Source organism: Ochotona curzoniae, unplaced genomic scaffold, assembly GCF_017591425.1.
Source record: "Ochotona curzoniae isolate NIBS_2020 unplaced genomic scaffold, NIBS_Ocur_1.0 contig_1274, whole genome shotgun sequence".
NCBI lineage: Eukaryota > Metazoa > Chordata > Mammalia > Lagomorpha > Ochotonidae > Ochotona > Ochotona curzoniae.
This window is the reverse complement of record NW_024465023.1, coordinates 9,934,978-9,957,730: the sequence shown is the minus strand read 5'-3', so window position 1 is coordinate 9,957,730 and position 22,753 is coordinate 9,934,978. Positions and strand designations below refer to the sequence as shown.

At 43.5% G+C, this 22,753-nt stretch overlaps 1 protein-coding gene across 5 annotated transcripts in view; it reads right to left on the bottom strand.

Annotated features, from left to right (window-relative positions):
• Nucleotides 1-22,753, bottom strand: part of SLC9A7 (solute carrier family 9 member A7) — a 132,544-nt gene that overhangs the window by 12,320 nt on the left and 97,471 nt on the right. For 2 of the 5 annotated variants that reach the window (XM_040999518.1, XM_040999527.1), the window contains exons 13-15: nucleotides 21,431-21,490; nucleotides 14,534-14,597; nucleotides 1,862-1,944 (exon numbers count right to left, since the gene is read on the bottom strand). In XM_040999518.1, the coding sequence (XP_040855452.1) occupies nucleotides 1,862-1,944; nucleotides 14,534-14,597; nucleotides 21,431-21,490 (207 nt within the window). The remainder of the gene's footprint in view (nucleotides 1-1,861; nucleotides 1,945-14,533; nucleotides 14,598-21,430; nucleotides 21,491-22,753) is intronic. The other 3 variants (XM_040999542.1, XM_040999549.1, XM_040999534.1) reach the window with 2 other exon arrangements.

Genomic DNA, 22,753 nt, shown 5'->3' with positions numbered 1-22,753 from the left:
CAGAAATGCATGAGTTAGACAGCACCTTTGCAATAACCAGGAGCCTTTATGGAGCTCTTCCTGATACTCTTTTTGATACTGTGGAGCTCTTTTATGTAGTTCTTTTGATACATGGAAAAAAACCTGTGAGGGAAGCACCCTGCACTATGATAGAGCTGGGACCACCTGAGACCCACACTCTAAGCTCTCAGATGATCACCTAGATACAGAGACACCAAGACACTTAAAAAGAAGGTGAGAAGGGCCCAGCATGGTAGCCTTGCGGCTAAAGTCCTCGCCTTGCTTGTGCCAGGATCCCGTATGGGCACCAGTTCTAATCCCGGCAGCTCCATTTCCCATCCAGCTCCCTGCTTGTGGCCTGGGAAAGCAAGTCGAGGACGCACCGAAGCCTTGGGACTCTACACCCGCATGGGAGACCTGAAAGAAGCTCCTGGCTTCAGATGAGTGCAACTCCAGCCATTACAGTCACTTGGGGAGTGAATCATCGGACAGAAGATCTTCCTCTGTCTCTCCTCTCTGTATATCCGCCTTTCCAATAAAAATAAATAAATCTAAAAAAAAAGTAGAGGTAAGAATATGCCACAGCAATCTGTGCCCATCAGGCTGACAGTCCGGTGCCCACTTACCCCTGTCTTCACTGAGAGCAACGCAAGAGAACAGCAGCTTTCTCTAGAGGAGACAATGGAAAGCATACACTGCGGTCTGCTCTCAGCTGCCAATTAGTCCCCAAAGGAGGAACTCAGAGGGTCTGCCCCAGCTCTTTACAGATGGAACATGCTCCCTTGGACTGCTGTGGCTTTAACTGCACTCCCTGGCAAGGGGTCCAGACACAGTGCTGGTTCAATTTGGGAACAGCTCCTCCAGTCTAATGGGTCTCTTCAGGTATCTAGGTGGGATTCCCTAGATTGGAGCCCTACAGTGAGGGGACACCAGGGCTGCCTTCCAATTCCCTGCTTAAGCTATTCAAAGTTCCCTCTTCCCCCAGTCCAATCCAGAAGGCTTCTAACAAACTTGTTTACAAAAGAAATGCATATTTACATACTCAAATTCATACATATATGCAAATATATGCACCTAAACACAAACACACACACTGTATATGGCCATTTGTATGAAGTTGGAAAACAGGTAAAAAAATACTTTATTATTACAAATTAAGAGAGTGGTTGCATTTGGGAAGAAGAAAGAAGTGTTCATAACTATGGAATGAGAAGAACTGGCCATTTTGTGTTTCTTGGCTAATCTGAATGATTATGTTTATTTTGTGATAATTTACTGAACACTTCCGGTTTGTGTGCTTTTTGTGTACTTCAGTAACACTTTTTTTTTAAACATTTTTGAAGTCATCAAATACTATATATAATAGGCTATCTGCCCATTTGATCACTAGGTCAATTTAAGAAACACTGAAGGCTGAACTTTTCGGTTTTTCATTTTTACCTGGGACCAAGTCAATCTTCTAGAACAGGTTCTAGTCTGCATGCCAGTTATGCCAGTATCAGATCATACAAGATCAGACCTGGCCAAGTTCAGCCAACAGGAATTATCCTCCTCACTAGGATTAGCATGATCACAGCATGGTTCATTAAATAATTTTAACTAATTCACTTACAAAGGTATAGTCTCCCTGGACACCAAGCCACAAAGCTCTCAAGAACCAAATGAGTGATATGTAAACATTCCTCCTGGCCAGAGAGTTGCTCACCAGGACTACCTGTAGTTGAATGATGAACGCATGTGTCCAGGGGGTACTGTCTACACCCAGCCAAGAACACCCATCAGAATCATTCCTCAACAGCTCAACAGAAGGATCTCATCATCCACATTTCACAGACCCAGGGAATGCTGTTGAAAAGGATACTTGTGGTCAAAGCTGTACCACAGCCTGAATATCCACGCGCTCTCCTGCTTTGTGCGGTTTCCTCCAGCAGAGTCTGGGCCATCCTAGGAAAAAAGAAGATGGTAACCTCATTAGTTGCAGAAGAGGAATCTGGAAGAAGGGGAACAAAGTTTTGTAGGGTTTTTTTTTTCTTTTTCTTTTTAAGCTGTAACTTTTATAGAGCTAGAGCTTTAAGTTGACCATGCCATATCATCATTTCAGAGAAACACTGGAAAATAATATTAAAGTAGAAATTGAGAAAACTGCAAGTGTAGGAAAACCATCCCCAAGGAAAAAAGGGTTTGGTTGTGTCTACAGGTAGATCAATGCAATGCAGTACAAAATTTCTTGTAGCATTTTACTGTAATTTTTCACAAGGTGCCTCTTAGAAGATCAATGACCCGAAAACAGTGTCGATCCTAACAGTATAGTCAGTAAGAACTGACTTACAGGGAAGATTAAAGAAAGTTTCCAGAAAACTGACTTTCCAGGAGCAGGTGTTTGGTCTTGCAGTTGCAACGAGTTCCTGAGTGTGAGTCCCAGCTCCACCCCAGATTCCAGCTTCCTACTACAAAGACCCTGAGAGGCAGCAGGTGATGGCTCAAGTACTTGGGTTCCTGCCACTCACACGGGAGAACCAGGTTAAACTCTGGGCGCTTGGCTTTGGGTTGACCCAGGCCTAGCTGTTAGGGACATTTAAGGAGTGAAACAGCACAGGGAAGCATACTTCATTTTTCAAATTTAATTAATTAATTAAAAAAAAAACCCACAATTTTTAGCCTCCCCACTCCCAACCGACTAAGCTAGACCTGGAGGAACCACACTATGGTAAGTCTCCTGACCAAGTGGCCAAGGATTCTCTGTGATCCTTACCCAAGCACCTACACTGTTCTTTAACAGGCCCATCATTTGTCTCCCTACTAGCTTCAGGAAGACAGGCCCAGTAGAGAGGGAAATAGAGCCAGTACTAGCAATCCTGTTCCTTTACCTTCCTTCAAGTAATAAGCTCCTTGTTATTTTCTTGTGCCTTTCCAACTTAAACATCCAATCATTAAATTTTCAAAATAATCTACAAAATCAAACATTCATCTCAGGTCTAGGATATATGTTAAGTGTTTGGCTTAAGAAATCTGTCCCAAGCAGCACAATTAATATAAAAACTGGGACTGACTTAAGGGTGAGATCAGACTTTTATGTCACTGGGGTAACAGGTTCTGAAAGTGCAGACTGCTTTATGAAGCAACTTTAAACAGCATTCTCTTTAAAAGTATGATGGGGATGGAGCAGGGGGAGGGACCTCTGCAAGTGAGAGACAACTGACAGTAACCAGGACCAAGATGACCAGCAGTTCTAAATCAGAAAGTATAAATTCCACCCATAAGAGCAATGGGAGGGATTAATCGGAGATCTTTGAGAAGATAAGCACATAGACATGTTGAAGGAGGGAAGTCTGAGCAAATTCTATTTCAAGTCCCAAAGTTTCCCACAGCAAAGCTTATTTTTAAAAATCAAGTCCCCAAGGAATTTGAAACATGCTGAAGACAGATATATGGAAATGACTTAGATAACGGAGCCCTTCAGTGGATGGGAGATGTAAACAGGGAAAGACTCCAGAGAACAATTTTAGCTTACATTTTTATAATTCACATGGGAGACAAAGGGCACAGGAATGTGTCCATTTGCTAATCCAAGGCCAACCCCAGAATGAATTCCAAATGCCACATGACTGAGTAGAAAGGTAGTAGGTGGGCTTACTGATACATTTCTTTCTGGAAAAATTAAATGGTTCTTTCAGAAGACTGGGTTCTAAGCTCTCAGTTTGAAGTGCCTGTAGAATTCTACAAATGCAAAAAGGAGCAAAATGATAAAGAAAAAAAAAAAAACCTCAGGAAGATTACTTATAAAACTATCAAAGCCAAAAGTCAATTTCTTCTACATCTGATGTGGGGGAAACAGAAGACAATTACACAGGAATAGGTGAGCCTGAAAATTGTTCTCACAATTTCTGTGTGAGCCCTGCATTGTAATTGCATGCCCCACCCTACCTGTCAACCCACTATGCCCACTTTCCCAGGATGCACCTGTGTCTCATCAGGGACCAGGAAGAAGATGAAGTCAGATGGCCTATGGAAACTAAGCTCCATGTGGAGGCACCACGAAATTGCCAGAAAGCCTCATCATACACACTAAGCCCCACCCAAATTGTACCCCATTTGTTTGTAATTGATTTTTTTAAAGGTTTATTTATTTTTATTGGAAAGTCAGATTTACAGACAGAAGGAAAGGTGGATAAGTATCTTCTGCCCAGTAGTTTACTCCCCAAATGGCCACAACAGCTGTACCCCATTTGTATATTCAGTCAGGTACCAAGCCTACCCCATAAAAGGGACTGTTGCATATGGGAACAACCTTGCTTGGTTTTTTGCTTTGTTTTGTTTTTATGTTTGTTTTTTACCTTTTAGCTTCTGACTCTTGCTTTTGGGTCCTGTCCTGGCCCCCTCTCACACTCTGTCCTCACAGGCAGCTCTGGCCCATTCACGGTTGGTATCTCTCTGTTGGAGTAGCCCATGCTCATGTGTGAAAGCAGTCTGACTCTCTAAGTCAATTCTATTCTCACTTGCACATTTACTTCTGCTTCTACTATGAATTTGTCTCTCTATGGGGGCAAGTGATGGTTGCCACGGTAACCAGAGTAGGGCAGAGTTTGCTTCAAGCTGGTCCCAGACTGCAACCTGGAACTGACTGGGGGATTCTGATGGGCCCCTGAGGCAGTGAAATCACTGCTGCCTCAGTGACAGACACAAACCCATATCCCCCACCAAATAAGGGCCAAAGCGACCCCCTACTCCAGCATCCATGACAAGGGGAGTTTAAAATTCCCTTGCATGTCTCCTCCTGGTTTTTCTTACCTCTATAGCTACCTGTTTCATCTCTGCCTTTATGCTGCATGGGGCAGTAAAGCCCGTGACTGCAGTTTTCTGGAATAAAGGCCATCTAAATTCTTTTCTATATGCAGCTGATGTGTTCCTTCCCTAGTGGTTGGCAAATCTAACAGCAAGAAGTTGGTACAAAAGTTGAGATACATACTGCATAAGACTTCTTTTAAATCAACCATGAAAATAATGCCTACCTCTACCACCTTCTGCAAAATCTCAATGCACTTCCCATCTTCTTGCTACGTCACCTCAAGGGAGCAACAAGAGATATGTGTACTCCCTTCGAAGGGTCGATTACAATGAATAAAGCAAGGGAAGCGCTTGGGTCTGATGACCAACTATGAAAGAGCTCCTCAGGCTACAGTTATGCCTGCAAACCACAAATAAAATAAAATGACCTCCAATAGTCTAATAGCCCTTTAAGACGGCAGGGGATACATTCAGTACACATTTAATGCGTGGCTTTGCTAAAAGGCTGTTAAACAGCTTCTTGGCCAAAGAGACAGCGCCTGAGGTGCAGTTACAGAAACAACTTAGAGAAATCTAAGTTATAAATAAATTATAGTGGTTTTAGAGAGATCTGGAAACTTGGTGTGACAGACTCATATATATTTTTTTAAGCTAACCCAGAAGATGACCAACAAGCACTTAACCAAACGGTGTGGGCTGCTATTACAAAGAAGCTGTGTGAGCCCTTCCTGTGGACGCCAGCTGGCCCAGGCTTGCACAGGGGTCACTGCACATGGCCATCCAGGGCCTCCTTCTTGCCGGTGCTCAGAGTCTCTTAGATTGCCATTTATGCAGCTCACAGAACAATCAGACAAACAGACTTGCTCTCCCACCACACCCCTACTCCAATCCTGCATTTGTACCAGAAGAGTATGGATGCCATGGTTTGTTTGTTTGTTTGTTTGTTTGTTTTGGTAATGTTTTTTTATTTTATTTTTTAACAATTTTTTAAAATTACATTTAATTTTATGACACAGTTTCATAGGCTCTGAGGTTCCCCCAACCCCTCCCCGTACCACCCCCCATGGTGGATTTCTCCACCTTATTGCAGTATTACAATTCAAATCCAGTCATGCTTCTTTCATTGCAAGCATGGACCATGCATAGAGTCCAGCATCTCATTGTCCAGATGAATTCAACAGTTTCTTGGGTAGACCATCTCTGGTCTGAAAGCAGAGCCGGGATGCCATGTTTTTAACTCAGACTACTTCTAGAGCCCAGAACATCCTTTCTTCCTCTTACCCTCTCCTACTATTTACAATGCCTACCTGGCTAACCCCTGTGCATCTTTCAAAGCCGTGCACTAGCTGACTTCTCTGAGAAATGCTTCCACAAGCAGCAGAACCCTCCAACTGGTTGTAGGTGTAAATACCACAGGCACTGACTGTTTCCATGGCTTGCTGTGTGACTTTGGGCAAGTTCACTAACCTTTCTATGTTTCAGTGACTTCAGCAGTAAAATGGAGAGATTACTAATTACCTACCTTAAAGGGGCATTGTGAGAATGTGTTATTGTGATATCACAAGAAATTAGTTGTCTGGGTTTCCTTCTGACTCCTAGCACAAAATTCCTTAAACCGTTGGAACTTCTCAAGTGAAAAGGTGAGAAGAACACCATCTATTATTCATAATGAGCCTCTTCTGATCAATCTTTAGTTATGAGTTTAAGTTAATGAAGGGACTCTAGGGAAACTGCGGTTGTTGCCAGGGGAACCAACCACATGCTTAGAGGGTTGTAACTTTTAGTCCTATCTCTCAACTCCTGGAGATGGAAGGGCCAGAGACTTAAGTGATCACTAACGTTCAGTGATTCAATTAATCATGCTTACACAACAGAGCCTCCATCCAAACACTCAACCACAGCTTGGGGAAAGCATGTAACTTGGCAAACAAATGGAGATACATAGTGGAAGTAGCACGTCAGCTCCACACACACACACCCCCTAATGCATAGCTTGCTTCATGCGACCCTTCCATTTGGCTCTTCCTGAGTTACAGCCTCTATAATAAACTGGTAATAGTGAGCCAAGTGCTTTCTGACCTTCTGTAAATCATTCTAGCAAATTATTGAATCTGACAAGGGGGTCATGGGAACCTCCTCTTTATACTCAATCAGAAGCACAGGCCACCATCTAGGCCTTGGCAACTGGCATCTGATATGGGCACAGTGCTGTGGGATTGAGTCTTTAGCTTCTGGAATCTGAAGCTAACCCAGGGCTAACCCAGATATTAATTTAACCATAGGACACTCATTGGACAACTGGAGAATTGATTGTCAGCAAGAAAGCACACACACACACACACACACACGCTTCAAAAATCAAATGGAAAATAGAATTTAAAGATGTCTATTTTGGTGCAAAAATTTATAAATCTATGCCTACGTGGAGCCTGCAAAGTTAATGAAAAATGCATATTTTGAACAGACATAGAATTTAAACATTTTTCTGCACCAAAATAAACAATTTTACTTCCATTTTCCACAAGCTTTTTGAAGCACCCTTGTGTCCTGTGTTAGAAGTAGAGACAAGATGTTTTGCTTTTTCAGGGGCATTGAATGATTTAGACATTTCAAGAACTTAGGACACTGTCTGACATGTGAAAAAGAATTAACTACTGACTATCATAATTTTTACTACCCACATGATTTTTTTTGTGCTGATTAAATAATTGTAAAATATTTAGCACAGCATCTGTTACATAGTTCACGTTCATATCATCAATTCAGTTCATTTCCAAAGACTAGGTATGTAATTTGCAGCACATATTTGCTGGGGGAAAAAGACAAGATGAACATCAATGAACTATCCTATATGGCTTCTTACATGAGGAATTTCTAACCTTTTACTGATATTATTCATAGAGAGGCCTCTTCAAGATAATAAAAGGCATCAATACTGCTTATCAGCTTTTTAAAAGATATGATAATGTCTATTTATTCTGCATGTTGAGTACATACTGTGTGCTAGGCACTATAATTGCGGCTGGGAGACAAATCAGAATTAGCACCTGACCCTGGAGGAGCAACCTGCCCAGATGAGGAATTAGACAGACAAATGCATACATAGGTGCAAATGTAAAGAAGAAACAGCCCATCCAAAAACTGAGGAGCAGGGAGCCAGCACTGTGGTATATGTAGCATGTTAAGCTGCTGCCTGCAGCACTGGCATTCCATATTGATGTTGATTTGTATACCAGCTACTCCACTTCTGATCCAGTTCCCTGCTAAATGCTTGGAAAAGCAGTGGAAGATGGTCTAAGTCCCAGGGCCCTTGCTACTCATGTGGCATATCCCAAAAAAGCTCCTGGTTTCTGGTTTCAGCCTGGCCCATCTGCAGTCATTATGGCCGTTGGGGTAGTGAACCAGTAGAAGGAAGATCTCTCTCTCGCTTTACCTTTCTCTTCCTCTCTCTCACTCTGTCTTTCTGTAATTCTTTCAAATAAATAAAATGATTTTTAAAAATTATAGAAAAAGAAAAGTGAGGAGTGGTAAATGGCCCTATTTTTTAAATAATCTTTCTAAAATGAAAAACGATGTCTGCATAAGTTGTACCTCATGTCTAAACCTTTTAAAGATATATTTATTTGAAAGGCAGAGTTATAAAGAGAAAGAAAGATCTTCCATCCACTATTACACTCCCTAAATGACCACAACAGTCAGAGCTAGGATGGTCTAAATTCAGGAGCTTCTTCTGGGTCTCCCACGTAGGTGCAGTGGCCCAAAGACTTGGGGCATCCTTTCCTGCTTTCCCAGGCCATTAGCAGGGAACCAGATTGGAAGTAGAGCAGCCAGGACTGAAACTGGTGTCCATATAGGATGACAGCATTGCAAGCAGCACCTTTACCCACTGTGCCAAAGGGCTGGATCCCAATTTTTTTTAAGTCAAGGTCATTTCAGGGGTAGACAGTTGGCCTAGAAGTTATAGCACCACTTAGGATATCCATATTCCATAATGGAGTGCAAGTCCTGGCTTTGCTTCCTGCTGATATGTACCTTGGGAAGCAGCGGTGACAGCTCAAGTCACTGGGTCCCTGCCAGCTGTGCCAGAGACCTGGATGGAATTCCTGGCTTTAGCCTGACCCAGCCACAGCTATTGCACACATTTGGAGATCGAACCAGTGGATGGACGATTTCTTTGTATGTCTGTCTGTTTGCCTTTCAAGTTGGAGAAGACAAATAAATAAAAGTTTTCTAATCCCCTTTAGACTAGAAATAGAGCCAGTCATGTGGGCTCTTCAAAGTGAACAAGGGGGATGAGAGCACCTGAGAGCCACAAAGAAAAGGCAGGAGCAATTCCAAGTATGACAAGGACCCCTGCTACTCCTGAGGTTGAAGATGGAGATGGCTAGGCCAAGTGCCTAACCTTGTAATGAACTTGACTCTTTTAAAAAATCCTTCAGCATTATAAAGAGTAGGATGAAAAACAATTCCATGTGTGTAGCTTCTGAGAGCTGAGCACAACTCCTGGCCAACAGCCATCAAGGACATGGGACTCCGTCCTATAACCAAACTGAATTCCGCCAACCACCTAGAAGGTCCTGGAAGTGGCTTCTCTTCCAGTGCCCAAGCCTGACCATTCCTGGATTTCAGCCTAGAGAGACCTGAAGCTGAAGAAACCAGATTTCTGAACAACTGAACTGTTGGAGGATAAAAATGGTTTTGAGGTCATTAAGACTGTGGCAGCTCCTTATAACAGCCCCAGAACACTATTACACAGCAGAAGAGCAAGCAAATGATGTTAACTTGACTTGAGTCATTTTTATATGATTGGGATGATAGGCCCAAGATTTCTCAACAGGGCTTAAAAATAGGGTCACAACTCTATGGCAGTGACACATGGATCGCTTCCTTCCTTGTTTATAAAGTGCTCCCTAGAGCTCCATGTGGCCTGGCCAGGAGCTCCTCACACTAGAAAATGCACCACAAATCTCCCTGGGGGAGGCTGGGAAAAAAGGTAGAGTGGGCTTCACTGGGGCTGGGGAGACCTGAGGATCTGCATTTCTAACAAGCTCCTGGGGATGCCGAGGCTGCCGAGCCACCAGGACACTCAGAGCAGCAAGGAAATCTCTCTGCTCCCTGGGGAAAGGCCAGACCCTTGGCCGACTCTTCCTGCTGTCGTCACTATGCCCTTGGGGATGGAGAGCCATCCATCTCATCCCAGATATATTCTCAGAGCGTGGGACACTGAATGATAACACGTGCTCAATCTAGGTTTCTCACATGAACAAATGAATTCATATTTACTCTGAGCAGCTAGAAAACAGAAAGCAGGAGCTGGTGCGATGGTTCAACAGGCTAACCCTCCACCCTGTGGCCCAGCATCCCATATGAGTATCAGTTTGTGCTCCACTTATGATCTTAACTCCCTGCTTAAGACAGAAGAGGATGGCCCAGGTCCTTGGACCACTGCACCTACACGGGAGACCAGGAAAATGCTCCTGGTTCCCAGCCTCAAATCAGCCCAACCATGGCTATTGTAGCCATTTGGGGAATAAAACAGTATGGAACACCTACTCTCTCTCTCTCTCCTTCACTCTGCAAATCTCTTTCTAGTAAAAATAAATAAATCTGAAAAACAAAAAGAAAACAGAAAATAGCAGAAAGGGAAAACCAAGGGGCCAAGAGAGGCAATCGGAGGGGGGAAAAGCAAACAGGAAAGCTTGGAGATGAAGTGTGAGTCTGAGAGTAGTAATCTGAGAGAGTCCACTAAGCAAACTATAGAAGCTAAAAAGTTCACAGTCGGAGCTGGCGTGGTGGCTCAATGGGATAATCCTCTGCCTGCAAATACCAGCATCCCATATGGGTGCTGACATGGCCCTAGTACGTGTCAAGCACACCCATAGGCATGGTGCTTTCCTATCCTGCACATACCACCCCGATCTGGCTGGTGGCCTTGTGCTGCTCAGATTCACACTCTCAGCTGCTCCAAGACAGCCTCATCAATGAGAGTCTCCTGTGAACTTGGGGAAGGAAATGAATGATGTGTCTGCCGCATCCGGCCAACGGCCATCTCAGCAGTGTATGGTTTGGCATGAAACACCCCTGCCTTTCACAGTGTGAGAGGTCAGCCCTGGGCCTGGCAGCATGCTTGCAGCTGGCCTTGTTTTTGTTTTGGTTGCAAAGTCACCAAGACCCTCCAGGGAAACAAATCAACAAGAGTTTTTTCCTCTTGTTTTGTTCTAAATGAGTCAAACTGGCCAGGGCCACAAAGCTAACGTCTGCCCAAAATATTCTTATGCTTTCCTCACACAAAGACAGGGGTGACAGCCAACAACAGTTCTTTCCTTCTTGCATCTGACTTCATATTCTGAAGTCCTGTAGCCATGACAACCATAGGCTTCTGGAACCAGTGAGGAACATCATGCTGGTTATAAGAAAGACTTTCTGGTCAAATACTGCTTTATTTTCCTTTTGTTATTTTTAGGCAGATCATTCACAACGAACATCTGGATTTTCCCAACCACTGACTTCAGTTTCATGACAACATTGAGCATGTGACCTGGACCTAGCAGGGACAACTGCAAGAAACCAGGTTTTCACCATCCCTCCCCACCCCCACCACCCCAAAAAACACAAGAAGCCCAAATATGTCTGTATTTTTCAGCTTCTTGTGACCACGAAGTGCTCCCAGCCCTGCTTTTCTTGCCTAAACCTGGAGTGAAAAGGTCAGGGCTGGAAGTTTTAGAGAAATCAAGCCCTTCTGACACCATGACATGAGTCATTTCTTAGAGGGCGTCCTGGGGAACCAAGCTTGAAGTCCGCCTGTTTGTCCCAGACTGACAGCGATCTGGAAGAGGCTTTCAAAAGGTCAGCAGAACTCACTTTCAGGGTCCCTTGGCATGAGTACGTGGCAGGGGTTGGAGGGAAGGAGGTCACAGGAAAGCTATGAGCTTCTGGCTGGCAACTGGGTGCTGTTACCAGTACAGCCGAAGTTGCTGCCAGCCCAGCGTGCAGCATTCTGGAAGTGACTGCAATGCTAGGTTTACATTGGCAGGGCCCAACCAGGGTGGGTCCTGAAGCCCAGCACATAGCTGAATGCCAGAATCCTCAGCACTTATGACCTAGTGCTTTCTGCAACATTGCCACAGAAAAGCAACAGCAAATGTGTTAGCTCAACTCAGAATCTGGTGTTCCCAGTGCGCAGGTCCTACGAGATGTTTAAGGGAGTTCTGCTCCAGGAAACCAGTCAAACCATTTCACGGAGTTCCTTCCACAGGGGTTGGGGCACAGAGGTTGGGGATGAGGGGAGACAGCAAAGCATCTGGGGATGTTTCGGATGAAATCTCTTCAAATCCTGACTTTCCAGCTGTTGGGAGCCTGCTTTATTCTGACAAAGCTAATACCAAGTGGCCACAGTTCTGTGGAGGATGCTTTGAAAGCAGGTGGTAATGTACTGCCAGGGCCATTATTTTCCTTGCAGTGACATAAAGATGCCCATCTGCCACATTGTCCTGCTCCCAGATGCTCTCAGGGTGACTTTAAAAATCTCCTACAGGGTTACACTCTAAATGAGCTACCACATGCACTCTTCCTGAATGCATTTTCTAAAGCCTTTAATTAAGGCCCCAAATATCAAATATTCAAAAAGAACTTCTCACTGAAACCACCTGTGTCCCCTTGGCACAATGGCTAATTCTAACATCATCTCAAGGTTCTCTGGAGCTTCTTTCAAGTGGGTACCAAAACTCCAGTGATGGGCATTGAAAACTCCTCCCCAAACAATGATTTTCCCAAGATGGCTGGGTATGACTTTATGTTCTTTAACCTGGGACTAACAGTGGACATCTAAGCCATAAATTTCCTATAAAGTTATGACCACCCTAAAAGACAGGAAAGATACAAAAACATCCCCGGGCCCAAAGCACCCATTTCTAGAGACCTGCTAAGTCTAGTTAGTTGGAAGAATCATTTCAAAGATTTTCTGGAGTCTGAAGTATGCAGACTAGATTTAGGATAAAGTGCAATGGTGAGTCTTGCACTCTCCCCAGTGTCACAGACGACATAAGCACATAGTCAATGAAGCCACCTGCTGCACAGCCTCAAATGCTTACCAAGCTCATTGACAGGCCATGTGGCCTGCTTAGCACTGGCTAGCCTAACAAAAAACGTTTTTGGCTGCCAAGACCAACTTAATACTACTTTGGAACCTCATTTCAACCTAGGACATGTTGACTTGGGGAAGGACCCAAACCTGAATACAGAATCGTACCTGAGAGGCACACAGGACATCATACAGCAGTTACAGAACTTGTCTGCAAATTCATGGGTACTGTTCCCATCCAGAAGTCACGGTTTTACTGCCTACCACGGAATCTGGGTTGGCCCCAGGAATGCATTCCTAACCAATAGAAAGCAACACAAGTGAGACTGCAATTCCCAAGACCGGGTCAGAAAAGGCAATGTGGCTTCCACCTTGCTTGCTGGGATGCCTGGCTTTTGGGACCCTTAGCCATTATTTAAGACATCTGATGTCTTTGTGTCCTCCCAGGCCAGGTGCCAGACATATGCAAAGCCTTTAGAGGATTTCAGCTCCTCAGCTATTGGACTTCAAGGAACAAAGGCAGAAAGTAACCCCTGACACACCCTTTCCAGACTCCTGAACAGAGGATCCCACATCTAGGGGAACAAGAGTGTCTGCATTCAGCCACTTCCTCTCTTCTCTTCCTCAGGTTCTTTGGGTTGGGGAGTCAAATCAGATCCCTCCACTTCCCCTTCCCAGGCACCACTGATAGAACCAGCTACAGAATCAGTATATTCATTCTTGGAAAGCAGAGAGTTAGGGACTTGGCCTAAACATTTTTTCTAGCCAGCCCACCCCCTTATATGTTACTGAAGAGTGAAGACTAATTCTCTGCCTTGGATGACTCACTTAAGCTCTCAAAATTAAGCTGCTAGGGGCAGGCAGATACTTGGACTAGTAGTTTAAGACATTGGTTAGGATGCCCAGGTCCCATACTGGAGAACCTATGTTCGAATCCCAGTTCTGGCTTCTAATTGTAGGTTCTTGCTAATGTAGACACTGGGGAGCAGCAGTGATGACTCAAGTAATCTGGTTCATGCCTTGCACATGGGAGACCTAGATTGAGTTCTCAGCTTCTAGACTCAGTCCAGACCAGTCCTGGCTATTGCAGGCAATTAGAAGGTCAATCACAGGATGGGGTAGAGTTCCCTTTCCCTTCCTCTCATTCTCTCTCTTTCTGGCTCACAAGTTAAAAATATTAGGGGGGCAGCATTGTGGCATAGCAGGTAAAATTACCATCTGTGGCACCACAGCATTCCGTATGGGCACCGGTTTGTACCCTGGTTGCTCCACTTTCAATCTAGCTCCTTGATAATATGCCTAGGAAGGCAGTGGAAGACAGCCCAAGTGTTTCAGATACTGCATCCATGTGGGAGACCCAGAAGAAGCTCCAGACTTCTGGCTCCAGCCCCAGCCATGCAGCCATTTGGGGAGGGAACCAGCACATGATGGAAGACCTGTTCCCTTCGCTGTGTAACTCTTTTAATAAATATTTTAAAAAAGAGAATAGTCAATTTCTATTCTGCAAATTAAGGATAACAATGCCCATCTATACAGTTGTTGCCAAGATCACAATGAGAGACTCCAGCTAAAGTGTCTAGTGTGCTACAAATTCTCAACAACATTGTTTAACTATTTTAAATTATACTTCTCTTTTTCCCACAGGAAGACGCATCTCTTGTGACTTACCCCTTGCAAGACTTGAAAGCTGTCATTGTTGGGCGGTGGGTCTTGATCTGGATCAACACCAACTCTAAAGGTCACCAGGCGGGAAGACAAGGGGAAAAACAGAAAGGATTAGTGTGACTCTGGACAGCCAGTCTGGCTGCAAGGAGCCAGGAGGCTGACCATCTTCCCAAAGCAGAAAGAGTGGTTAGCTACAAGGAGAGGAAGGCTGTCATGCAAAAGTCATGAGAGAAGTCACGTACCACATCACACTCCAGAGGGTCGGAGGGCTGGCAAGCCCCATGTGTGCACACCCAAGCCAGGCCTTTGGAAAATGGCATGTGCTGGCAACTGGCCACCTCTCTGCACCAGGTGCTTCCAAAGGTTTAAATATGGCCTTTGCATGGGTTCCCTCATCTCTGCTGCTTCCTTAATTCCAGCCTAACCTGGTCTTACATCCCTAACATTTTATTGTAAGATTTTTTTCATGTGTATAAGTGTTATAGTTCGGATGTGCTTTTTGTGTGGCAATGTTAGAGGCAGTAGAGCCTTTAAGACATGGGGCCTATGCAGAGGCTGTTACCAGCTCCTCCTCTTTCTCTGGTTTCCTGTCTCACGATCTCTCTGCTGTCTGTGCACTCTCACCATGATACCATCCATCAGGAGGGGACACCATTGTGTGCCCTGGCCAGAAGCCATGTCATGCTGTTTGAACTTCCAGTCCAAAACTATAAATTAAAACAACATCCTTTTACTTCCAAATTATGCAGCCTCAGATTTTTCAGCATAGCAATAGGAAACTAACATAGCAGAGAAGTATTGTAGGAGTTTAGAGTGAACACCTGTATACCCATCACCACTAGATTCTACCATTATGACTGCATTTTTTTAATGCATTCAAATAAAGTTGTAGGCATCAGCACCTTTCTCCTAAATACTACAGCATGCATACTGACGGTCTCTACTTGCCCAAACCTTAGTCAGGTGCCTCTGAATCTTCTTCCCAGCCAGGCTTGGATTTGGAGACTCCCACATCCACCTTTATCATCACCCACTGTTAGCAAGAGTCATGTTAGGCTGGTTTAGCCAGAATCTCTCACCATCAGCATCTGATAGGGCTCTTCCTTCACCATCCCCCAGGTGATGTCTGAGCATCCTGGTCTGCCTTCAGCAAGCATCAAATGAAGTTGGTTTAGTAAGAACCCCTGACATCTTCTCCTGTTGCTTCTGCTTAGTCATTTTCCTTCTGTTAACTTCTCTCTCTCTCTCTCTCCCTACAAAAATCACATCTCAGTAGTGCCAACACCAATCACAATGACCCTGAATAAAAAGTCCACCTTCCTTGGGTCAGTGCCTTGGCATAGTGCATTGAGCATCCAACTGCCATGTAGTCATCGCACATGGATGCTGATTCAGGTCCATGCTGCTCCACTTCTGATTCAGCACTATGTTACTGTGCCTGGGAATGCAACAGAAGATGGCCCAGGTCCTTGGGCTCCTGCACCCATGTGAGAGACCCAGAGTAAACTCCTGGCTCCTGGATTCAGACCCACATAGCTCTAACCATTGCAACTATTTGGAGAGTAAACCAATGGATGAAATATTCTCTCTATCTCTCTCTCACTCTGTCTCTGAAACAAAAATATCTTAAATTCAAAAAAGTTAAAAATCTGCCTTCCTGTTTAAACATATGTCATAACATTTTCTTGAATGATACCATTAGAGTCCTGACCTGCCTTTAACTCTAGTACGTCACACCTTCTGGTCAACAGAGATGACCTGAGAACACACACATTCAAGAGTAACAACTGAAAAGAAAAAACAACTGGAGATAGAAAGAAAAAATATGGCAAAATTCACTTATCATAACTATCATAAAAGCTCCATGCACCTGTTACTTTTCTATCCCAGCACTTTACTCTGAGGCCAAGAACTGTTGCAGTTGATGTAGAAGCCACAGGGTGATGGCGGGGAAAACAGAGAGGCCAAGACAATCCTGTATCTCCCCTCCCTGCCTGCAGAGTTGCCAAGAATGGACAGCTTCATGCAAGGCAACCCAAGAGTAGAGCCAGTGATGTGTGACTTAACCTTTCAGAGAGGCACTGGCTGGACTGTGAGTGACATGTTCCTTGCAGTCTGGCACCAGGGTGCTGACTGCAGTGTGTGGATGATGGATGGGCAAAGCCCCATGCACATGTGTGAACTCATCCTCCTCGCCCTCTCTCTCCTCCTTCTGTGACAGCCAGAATCTTTCCTGATGGAAGATGAAGCAAGTGTGCCCCCACTTCTCAAAGCCAACCTCTACTTGAATTTCCAGCATGTTCAAGACCCAGCAAGGTACAGGCACCCTTAAAAGAGAGGATGGAGCAGGTCAGGGGTGGGGTGGAGTGCAGTTATCACAAACTGTTCTGAAGGGAAAGTTTCTAAGTGTAAGATGAATGAATGTCTTCTGCAGTAGACATCTTTCTCTGGCATCATTTTTTTTTTCTCTACTAAAAAAAGATGACAAACGCTTGTTAACTTTTTGCTTTCTGAATGGTTACACCCAAAACTCCTGTTAGGATCCTGCGGAGACATCTCTAACTCCCGCAAACACTAGATAAGACATTACTTGAATTGATTTTCTAGACAATGGAAAAACTCCTTACTTCCCTAGTCTCAAAGGCAAATTTTAAAAAAACTAATCTCCTTACAGATGAACATTGTCTTGCAAAAGTGAAAGGAAGGTCAGAATTAGATAATTACCATTTTCTACTCCCAGGGTAATGAGGGGTTTAAGTGAGGATCACAAGTGAACAATTTCACTACTAGATTAAAGGTCACATGTCAAAGGATCATTGTACAGACTATGGCTTAATTAGAAAGGTAACAGAGACGTAGGGTTATAACCTTAACCAAGTGATCAAATGTAACATTATCAACGAATGAGTGGCATCACAATGGGCACCACTTGACAGGTACAACAAAAAAGTACAATACCATTATTACATTGTGCTTGGCAAAAATGATTATGTCTTTAATCATGAAGAAAATAAATCTGAAAATTCCAAAACATGAAAGTTTCTGTAGGATACTATCCTGAATACTTCACACACACACACACACACACACACACACACACACACACACACACACACTATACAAATAAATTGGGGCTGGTATATTGGCACAGTGGGTTAAGGCAGAGTTTGTGCCAAGCCAGGGGCATTCCATAAGGGTATTAGTTCAAATCCCAGCTGCTACACTTCAGGTCCAGCTTCCTGCTAATGCATCCTGGGTGACAATGAATGACGGCCCAAATATTTGGACTCTTGACACTCATGTGGGACAGCAGGATGGAGTTCCTGGCTTCTGTCTTGGCTGCTGTGTCCATTTGGGAAGTGAATCAGTGAATGAATCACCTTTCTATCGCTCTCTTCCTCTCGCAGATGTTTTGCTTTTCAAATCAATAAATAAATCTTTTAAAAACAAAAACTTCAATGACATGAGACCCCCCACAAAAAAAGAGAGGTGAATTATTCCAGATTAAAAGTGACTGAAGAGACAAAACAATCATACTAATTTTAATTGGATCCTGGGGTTTTATGTGTGTGTGTGCACATGCAAAATTCATGCTACTTTTCTTGAGTGTGAGAAAAACGCCGTGATCATGTAGGAGACCAGACTCCTGGAGTACACAGGCTGAAACATTTAGCAATGGAAAGTCATGGCGTCTATATAACTTACTTTGGAGTATTTTGAAATGGTTGAAAGAAAGAGAGCAGAAAGGATCCAAAACAACAAGAATAAAAAAAGGTTGACAACTGGTGAATCCAGGCTGGTACTCAGATATTTATCATTGTATTTTTCTGATTTTTATTTTTGTGGATTTAGAGATTTTTGTAATTTAAAATGAATAATTTAATTTAAAATGAATAATAATTATATTCTTGGCAAAATATCTTTTAATAAGAAATTCATTTTATTTTGATGATGTTTAGATAGTTCAGAGGGATGCATGCCCATGTGGGTCATAGGGTGGGAGGGTCGAGGAACGGGGGAAACCGAATGACACAACTGCTTCCAATCTCCTTTTTCTCTTCCTGTATCCAGGCAAAGTGAGGAAAGTAGGTGAGAGGGCTGCTTCCAGCAGCCCAATCACATCAGTACCCAAAAAAAGATTTCAAAAACACAACCAGTCTATTTTCCTCTAATTTAGTTTTATCTACTACTAATAAGGATTCATGAGCTTCTATTATCTCAGAGTCTGAAAACCACAAATAAAAATGGTAAAGACCCATGGACCTATGGTGCTATAATATGTAAATACAGGTGCCAGGTTAATACGTGGATATAGATTTTAGTAATTGTGTGGTTTTCTTTTCCAAATTCTAGGATGTGCTCTTGAGATTTCCCCTCCTAAAAGTGAAGGCCGAGGTGGTAAACACTAAAAATGGAAACCTGGAGTTGTGAGGTCAGTCCTCCTCAGAGCCGCCTTCTCTTTCCATCCTTCTGCCCCGGAAATTCAACCTTGACTGCAGCCACTTGCTGTCACCCACTGGTCAACATGCAGCCCAGACTTTGACAGCACAGAGCCCAGGGCAGAGCAATATGCAAAGAAGGCTCTTGGAAGTCCCTGCTACTGACTGAAGTGCTCAATGGGATATGTCTAGCAGAGGAGACAGAGATGAGCATCCCAGCTTGCTATTGCTTTTTAAATACTGAAGAAAAAAAAAAAGACCACAGCTCTTGAAACACCAACGATGCTCTTCTGCAATATATCCCCATTTAAGACTGTTTACTTGGGGCCAGTGCAATGGCACCTCATGCTAATCCTCTAACTGTGGCACTGGCATCCCATATGAGTGCTGATTTGAGTCCCAGCTGTTCCACTTACAATCTAGCTCCCTGCTAATGACCTGGGAAAGCAGTGGAGAATGTCTCAAGTCTTTGGATCCCTACATCCAAGTGGGAGACCCAGAAGAAGCTCCTGGATCCCAGTTTCCATCCAATCCTGCTCTGGTCATTGTGGCCATTTGGAGAATAAAGCAGTAGATGGAAGTTTTCTCTCCTGTTCTCTTACCCTTTCTTTCTCCCCTCATCTCTCTGTAACTCTGGATTTCAAGTAAAAAAAAAAAACAACTGTTTATTTTAGGGAGATTTAATCCTGACTTTACTGGCAGGGTTGAGGGCCCCTTGGACCAATCCTCAAGGAGGACATTGGAACTTGTGGCTTACTACATAGGCCCCACCCTTGGAGCACAGCCCAGAACCAAAGTGGGTCTCTAGGAACAGCTGTCAAAGCAATGGGCCAGGAATTCAGTTCGGTGCTAGGCCACAAGAATGATCAGAAATAAGATTCTAATTGTACAGTTAGATCCTAAGACACTTGACTTGGTCCCTTGGTTTCCTAAAACTTCCAGATTTGAAATGGATATATTTCTCTCCTGACTTGCTATAATACTTTTAATACAAAATACTATATAAATCTTGCACTTTGGTGCTGTTTTATTACATCATGCTTTAGTATTCCCTTGATACATTGGAGCTGAGCTCATTAGAACACACACAACACAGTCTTGTCTTCCAGAATGAACTGGATTACTCCTGCATTTTTTAAAGAATGAGACAAATATAGATAGCCCATATCAAATGAGAAAATAAAGTGACCCAAACTGATAAGTTCCTTCTGGGATGAATAAATATTAAAAATTAATCATTTGTCTTCTGGGATAATACTTTATCCACCCTAATTAGCTCATGAAATGCCATGAAATTCCAGAAATTTAAGCATCAATGAACATTCTTAACAACCTGAACATTCAACGTTCTGAATACTTGGCAAATTTTTCATGAGACAGATCTTCAGACAACACCCTGAACACCAGATTATAACCTGGGTCCTCTCATGGTCCCAGTATAAGAACTTACACGTGCCTGAGGATATTCCTTGTTGAAAGTAAGGTGCTTAGAAGACAAAAAGTTTCCCTTGCAACTTTCCTGGTAGCTAAAGTAAGGTCTTCAAAAATGAACTTTTTACGGTAAGTACATGTGTTTTAAATAACAGAAAACAGCGTGAGCCCAGTGAGCTTAAATGCTTCAATTTCATTTCCTGCATGGGATCACAGGGTACACGTGGGGGCTGGTGATGCCAAGACACTGCCCCGTGATAGGTATTGCTGCTGTTTGCCCGCTGCCTTTGGGGAGTGAAATGTTTCCACAAAGTCAAGAACAAAGTGCAAGCCTATTTGCATTTGACTTTCGCAGCAGCAATGAGAATCAGATCAGGAAGAAAGCATCCCAATTAGAGATACAGAAAGGCAAGAAGACACCTTGAAGTTCTTACTGGGTGCCCCCATGTCACTCTCCTTATATATAATTATGTCATAAACTCAGGGACACTGAGAAACAAACTGCATTTCTTGGGGTTGAGAACCATGTTCATCTATTCTGATTCATCACTAGAATATACAAGTACACAGTGACATACGTAAAACACACACACACATACAGCACTAATAGTTAAGATGGTGTAATCCACACCCAATTTATGGCTGACATATGAAATCCTAGATTATAAGTGATAATCAATATTTGCTACATCATAAGAAAAAATGTGCCTGTGGCTCCAAAAAGAGAGACAGACAAACAGTTGTCAACTTGGACTTTGGTGCTGATGACACATCGTCTACCATGGGGAGGAGGGGGACAGAATCCCAGGAATACTGATGCAGTCATCAACACGGAGACACGGGGGGTGGGGAGGGTGAGTCCGAAAAACTGAAAAATTATCAGAATTGCTTGCACCCTTTGCGAAAAGGGGCAGGGGTTGGCACACGGAGGAAGGAAAGAAAAGACCAACAGTGTAAAGAGAAAGCTCTCGGGTTAGAAGGAGGAAAGCCAGGCCCAGTTAATTGTTTTCTGAGGATGCCCTCATGTCACCTGAAGTACTGCCAGCGGTGATCGTTCTGGTCCTCTTCGCATGGCTCCTCGACGCCAACTCTGGGCAGCAGAAGAAGGGAACATGAGCATGACGGGAACAACAGAGACTGACTCTCTGGGCACACGGCTGGCTCCACGCCCATGAAAGAAAAGGCTGCATCGCTTTCCCTGTAAATCCATACCCTCTCTTAACTGGGCCCCACTCTCCAAACCCCAGACAGGCACCAAGGCTGCTAAGTGTCAATGCAAAGCAGTAATGTCCCAGGTCAAGTGACGATCAACTAAGAACACGGCCAAGCCTCTTCAGACACAACGGGATGGAATGAGAGATACGAATACACCTAAACACAGGAATTCATTCAATCTTTCAGGAACTCATTTGGTTTTATAAAGTAAGATGCAAAGAAAAGGAGAAATCTCAAAGTTATTGGTTACCAGATATATATTTGAAGAGCTCACACATATTTTCATATATGTATTTCACAGAAGAACAAAAGCACTATAGTTTTGAAAAAAGCTAACAATACTTTAAAAGACATTTTTTTTTTCCCCTAGACAAGCAAACAACATTGTCCACAGACTCAGGAAACCAACTTATGTTGTTTTATTTACCACATGGTCTCTGGCTTGACATGGTAAATTCTCAACCTTCCTTACTGATTTCTGGTTTATTCAGCATACTTGAACTTGACCATTTTGTAAGAGCAGGGTTTCAGAAACTTGGCACTACTGATGCATGGGACTAGGAATTCAACACTGAACATGTGGCGTCAGGTGATGATTCTGTGTCGTAGGGGCTGCCCCACACAGTGTGGGATGCTTGCTACCATCCCTGACTGCTATCATCAAGATCCATTAGCAACCCACCCTGGACATTATGGCAACCAAAAACGTCTCCAGATACTTTTCAGTGTCCTGTGGAGGAAAACTGTCCTTGGCCGGAAACGACTGTACTAAATCATATCTCCTTAATGGAATGATGTGGTTCCCAGAGATACGAAAATTGGTTCTTTCAAGTTCAAAAATACCTTAGTTATCACAATGCTTTCTGGTGCTCCAAAGTGCCACAGTACATAAACAGATACACAGATAAAGCTCACCTAATAGTAACAGCAGCAGTAGTAATGCTATGCTTGATAAGGATAATCAAACAATGAATATTTACAATGTTCTTACATACCAGATGACACATTTAATAAGAAAACTTCTCCATACTTATTTATTCTTGTCCCTATTTCCTCAGTGAAGAAACGGACAGACGGGTGAAATAAGTTGCCCAAGGTCACCAAGGCAGAAACAATAGAACCAAGACTTAGCTCTTTA